Source organism: Aotus nancymaae, unplaced genomic scaffold (genome assembly GCF_030222135.1).
Source record: "Aotus nancymaae isolate 86718 unplaced genomic scaffold, 86718_ANA_hifiasm-v0.15.2.pri h1tg000004l, whole genome shotgun sequence".
In the NCBI taxonomy this organism is placed as follows: domain Eukaryota; kingdom Metazoa; phylum Chordata; class Mammalia; order Primates; family Aotidae; genus Aotus; species Aotus nancymaae.
Genome location: NW_026988415.1, coordinates 69,676,916 through 69,680,692, shown reverse-complemented (window position 1 = coordinate 69,680,692; position 3,777 = coordinate 69,676,916). Strand labels below are relative to the sequence as shown.

The 3,777-nt window shown below is 39.5% G+C and overlaps 1 protein-coding gene across 1 annotated transcript; it reads left to right on the top strand.

The window, feature by feature from the left end:
- The first annotated feature begins 2,065 nt into the window (after positions 1-2,065).
- On the top strand, positions 2,066-3,312 carry LOC105732939 (heterogeneous nuclear ribonucleoprotein A1-like). Its single transcript, XM_021668641.2, has one exon. The coding sequence runs from the start codon at positions 2,509-2,511 to the stop codon at positions 3,310-3,312; it is 804 nt and encodes a 267-aa protein (XP_021524316.2). The 5' UTR covers positions 2,066-2,508.
- Positions 3,313-3,777: the final 465 nt, after the last annotated feature.

Sequence of the window (3,777 nt, the reverse complement as noted above, 5' to 3'; positions counted from 1 at the left end):
TGAAGAACTTGGAGTCTAACATTCAAGGTCAGGAAATATCTAGGAAGGAAGAAAGAGGAAGGCCAGCAAACTGAGCAAGTTGGCTTCCTCCACCTTCTTCTGCCTGCTTTATTCTAGCCAAGCTTGCTGTTTATTAGATGATGCCCACCCAGATTGAGGGTGGGTCTGCCTCTCACAGTCTGCTGACTCAAATGTTAATCTCATTTGGCAACACACTCACAGACACATACAGGAACCATATTTTGCATCCTTCAATCAAGTTGACACTTAATCATCACAGTTTGCCAAATATTGGGGAGCCATCTAAGTTTTCAGTGTTATTCCTTTAGTAATGGGAAAATGCCCTGCTTTCTGCATGGCTAAATGTTATGATTTCACTCAAAGTTCACTTTTGTTTAGGAAGTTTAGTGGTTTGTTTATAGTTTAAAAACAAAAAACAAAAAAACAGTAGCTCCACTGAAAGTTTATCCCCCCAATTCCTGGTCTTTTCTATTATACATGTTCCCTTTGTCATTAAAGTCAAAATTCTAAATTTCACATCTCTCTCCACCTCTTCTAATTGGAACACATCCCTTTATAAAGCTAATATCACAATCCTCAATAGCCTCATCCTTTCCAGCATAAATAGCTATACTTTGTATATGGATGTACATGATTATACTACTTGCAATGTCTCTTTAAATTGTTAATGTCGTATTTTTCTCAGTCAATTGCAATGGATATCCATTTGTGTCCTAGGTAGACGGTCATGAATCTAAACTCAAAAACAGGCCAAAGCTTTGGAACATATGCATAAAGTATCCTGTTTTTTATTTGTATTATTACTAAGGTCATATGTTTTATCTTTATAGCCTAATCATCCCCTTGGGTGTTTGGAACTCCTGAGATGCCCATTTGTGATATGCTTCCAGAAACAGAAGGGTTAAGGTTACTTTAAGCTTCAGAGATATGGTGGGTTTGTTCTTTGGAATTTGAGAAATAGAAAACTCTTATATTTCATTAAGAGGCACTTATGTATTTTCTGCTAGTTGCCTGATGATCCTCAGAGCTTAGTGGTATTCCTTCCTATTCCTTTCCCCTCCTTAACCAAGTTGTAGAAAAGAACATATCTCCTTTCTCTAAACTTTCTAGACTCCTGAACTTTTATCTACCAAGCGCTAGCATGCCACATTAATACAGAAATTAGTACCTCAGGGGCAATCATGCATAGTCATTGTTGACAAAAAGAGTCAAACTCTGTAAAAATATTTAAAGAGATTTATTTTGAGCCAAATATGAGTGATCATGGCCCATGACACAGCCCTCCAGAGGTCCTGAAAACATGTGCCCAAGGTGGTCAAGATGCAGCTTGGTTTTATACATTTTAAGGAGGCATGTCTCCATCAATGAAATACATTTAAGAAATACATTGGCTTGGTCCAGAAAAGTGGGACAACTAAAAGCAATGGTGGGACTTCCGGGCTATAGGTAAATTTAAATATTTTCTGATTGACAATTGATTGAGTTTATCTAAAGACCTGAGATTCTGGAAAGGAAATATTCAGGTTAAGATAATAGATTGTGGAGACCAACATTCTTTTGAAGTCTGGTAGTCACTGCCCTTAGAGACCATAGATGATAAATGTTTCCTATTCAGATCTTTAAAAGGTGCTAGACTTTTAGCTAATCTCTTTAGGATTGGGAGGACCTGGAAGAAAAAGATCTAGCTATGTTAATAGAGATTCTTTACAGATGCAAATTTTTCCCCACAAAGGACAGCTTTGCAGGGCCATTTCAAGATATGGCAAAGAAATGCATTTAGAGGTAAATTAGTTTGATTTTCTTCCTTGTCTTGTAATGTTATGGCAGAGTTAGATTAGAAAGTAAGTCACGATATATATAGGGTTAAATAAAACGAATTCAATTAGAATTTATGATTTGTAGGGCATGACTCCCCAGACCTTTTAGATAGGAATTTGGGCAACATGAAAAAATAAGAGTTTAGCCCTCACCATGTATTTTTCTCAAAAATTATACATTAATGGGAACAGAGATTTAGGGACCAAAGAAGCCAAAGTGGTTCCCATTCCTTTCTCTCTCTAACTTAACCTCTGTGATGTGGCAAGCCTTCATGTTCTAGGTCATAAAGAAGTAAGGGCAAGAGGGAACAAATAATAGTTGAGTACCTTTTATAGGACATCCCTGTTGTAAATAGCTTTAAAATATTAGGGAAAAGAACATTGCTCTCACTCTTCCTCTGACCCCCCCACCAAGTCTTACTTTCCAGTTTCCACCATTTTGTTTAGCCCCTCCTAGACTTCTTAGTTGATTAGGGAGAATATAACAAGAAAGCCGCTTTCTGCCCGTGGATGCCACCGAAGAAGCATCGTTAAAGTCTCTCTTCTCCCTGCGATCATGTCTAAGTCTGAGTCTCCTAAAGAGCCGGAACAACTGAGGAAGCTCTTCATTGGAGGGTTGAGCTTTGAAACAACCGATGAGAGCCTCAGGAGCCATTTTGAGCAATAGAGAATGCTCACAGACTGTGTGGTAATGAGAGATCCAAACACCAAGCGATCCAGGGGCTTTGGGTTCATCACGTATGCAACTGTGGAGGAGGTGGATGCAGCCATGAATGCAAGGCCACACAAAGTGGATGGAAGAGTTGTGGAACCAAAGAGAGCGGTCTCAAGAGAAGATATTCAAAGACCAGGTGCCCACCTAACTGTGAAAAAAATATTCGTTGATGGCATTAAAGAAGACACTGAAGAACATCACCTAAGAGATTATTTTGAACAGTATGGAAAAATTGAAGTGATTGAAATCATGACTGACCGAGGCAGTGGCAAGAAAAGAGGCTTTGCCTTTGTAACCTTTGACGACCATGACTCCGTGGATAAGATTGTCATTCATAAATACCATACTGTGAATGACCACAACTGTGAAGTTAGGAAAGCCCTGTCAAAGCAAGAGATAGCTAGTGCTTCATCCAGCCAAAGAGGTCGAAGTGGTTCTGGAAACTTTGGTGGTGGTTATGGAGGTGGTTTCGGTGGGAATCACAACTTTGGCCGTGGAGGAAACTTCAGTGGTCATGGTGGCTTTGGTGGCAGCCATGGTGGTGGTGGATATGGTGGCAGTGGGGATGGCTATAATGGATTTGGTAATGATAGAGGCAATTTTGGAGGTGGTGGAAGCTACAGTGATTTTGGCAGTTACAACACTCAGTCTTCAAATTTTGGACCCATGAAGGGAGGAAACTTTGGAGGCAGAAACTCTGGCCCCTATGGTGGTGGCAGCCAATACACAAAACCAAGGTGGCTATGGCGGTTCCAGTAGCAGTAGTAGCTATGGCAGTGGCAGAAGATTTTAATTAGGAAACAAAGCTTAGCAGGAGAGGACAGCCAGAGAAGTGACAGGGAAGCTACAGGTTACAACAGATTTGTGAACTCAGCCAAGCACAGTGGTGGCAGGGCCTAGCTGCTACAAAGAAGACATGATTTAGACAAATACTCATGTGTATGGGCAAAAAAACTCGAGGACTGTATTTGTGACTAATTGTATAACAGGTTATTTTAGTTTCTGTTCTGTGGAAAGTGTAAAGCATTTCAACAAAGGGTTTTAATGTAGATTTTTTCTTTTTCTTTTTCTCTTTTGCACCCATGCTGTTGATTGCTAAATGTAATAGTCTGATCATGACGCTGAATAAATGTCTTTTTTTTAAAAAAAAAAAAAAAAAAGAAAGAAAGAAAGTCACTTCCGCTCTGCATTTTATGAAAAAGATATTTCTGCAGCCTGACTCTC

Excerpts from the sequence above, each read along its gene's own strand:
- LOC105732939 (XM_021668641.2), top strand. The coding sequence starts at position 2,509 with ATGCTCACAGACTGTGTGGTAATGAGAGATCCAAACACCAAGCGATCC.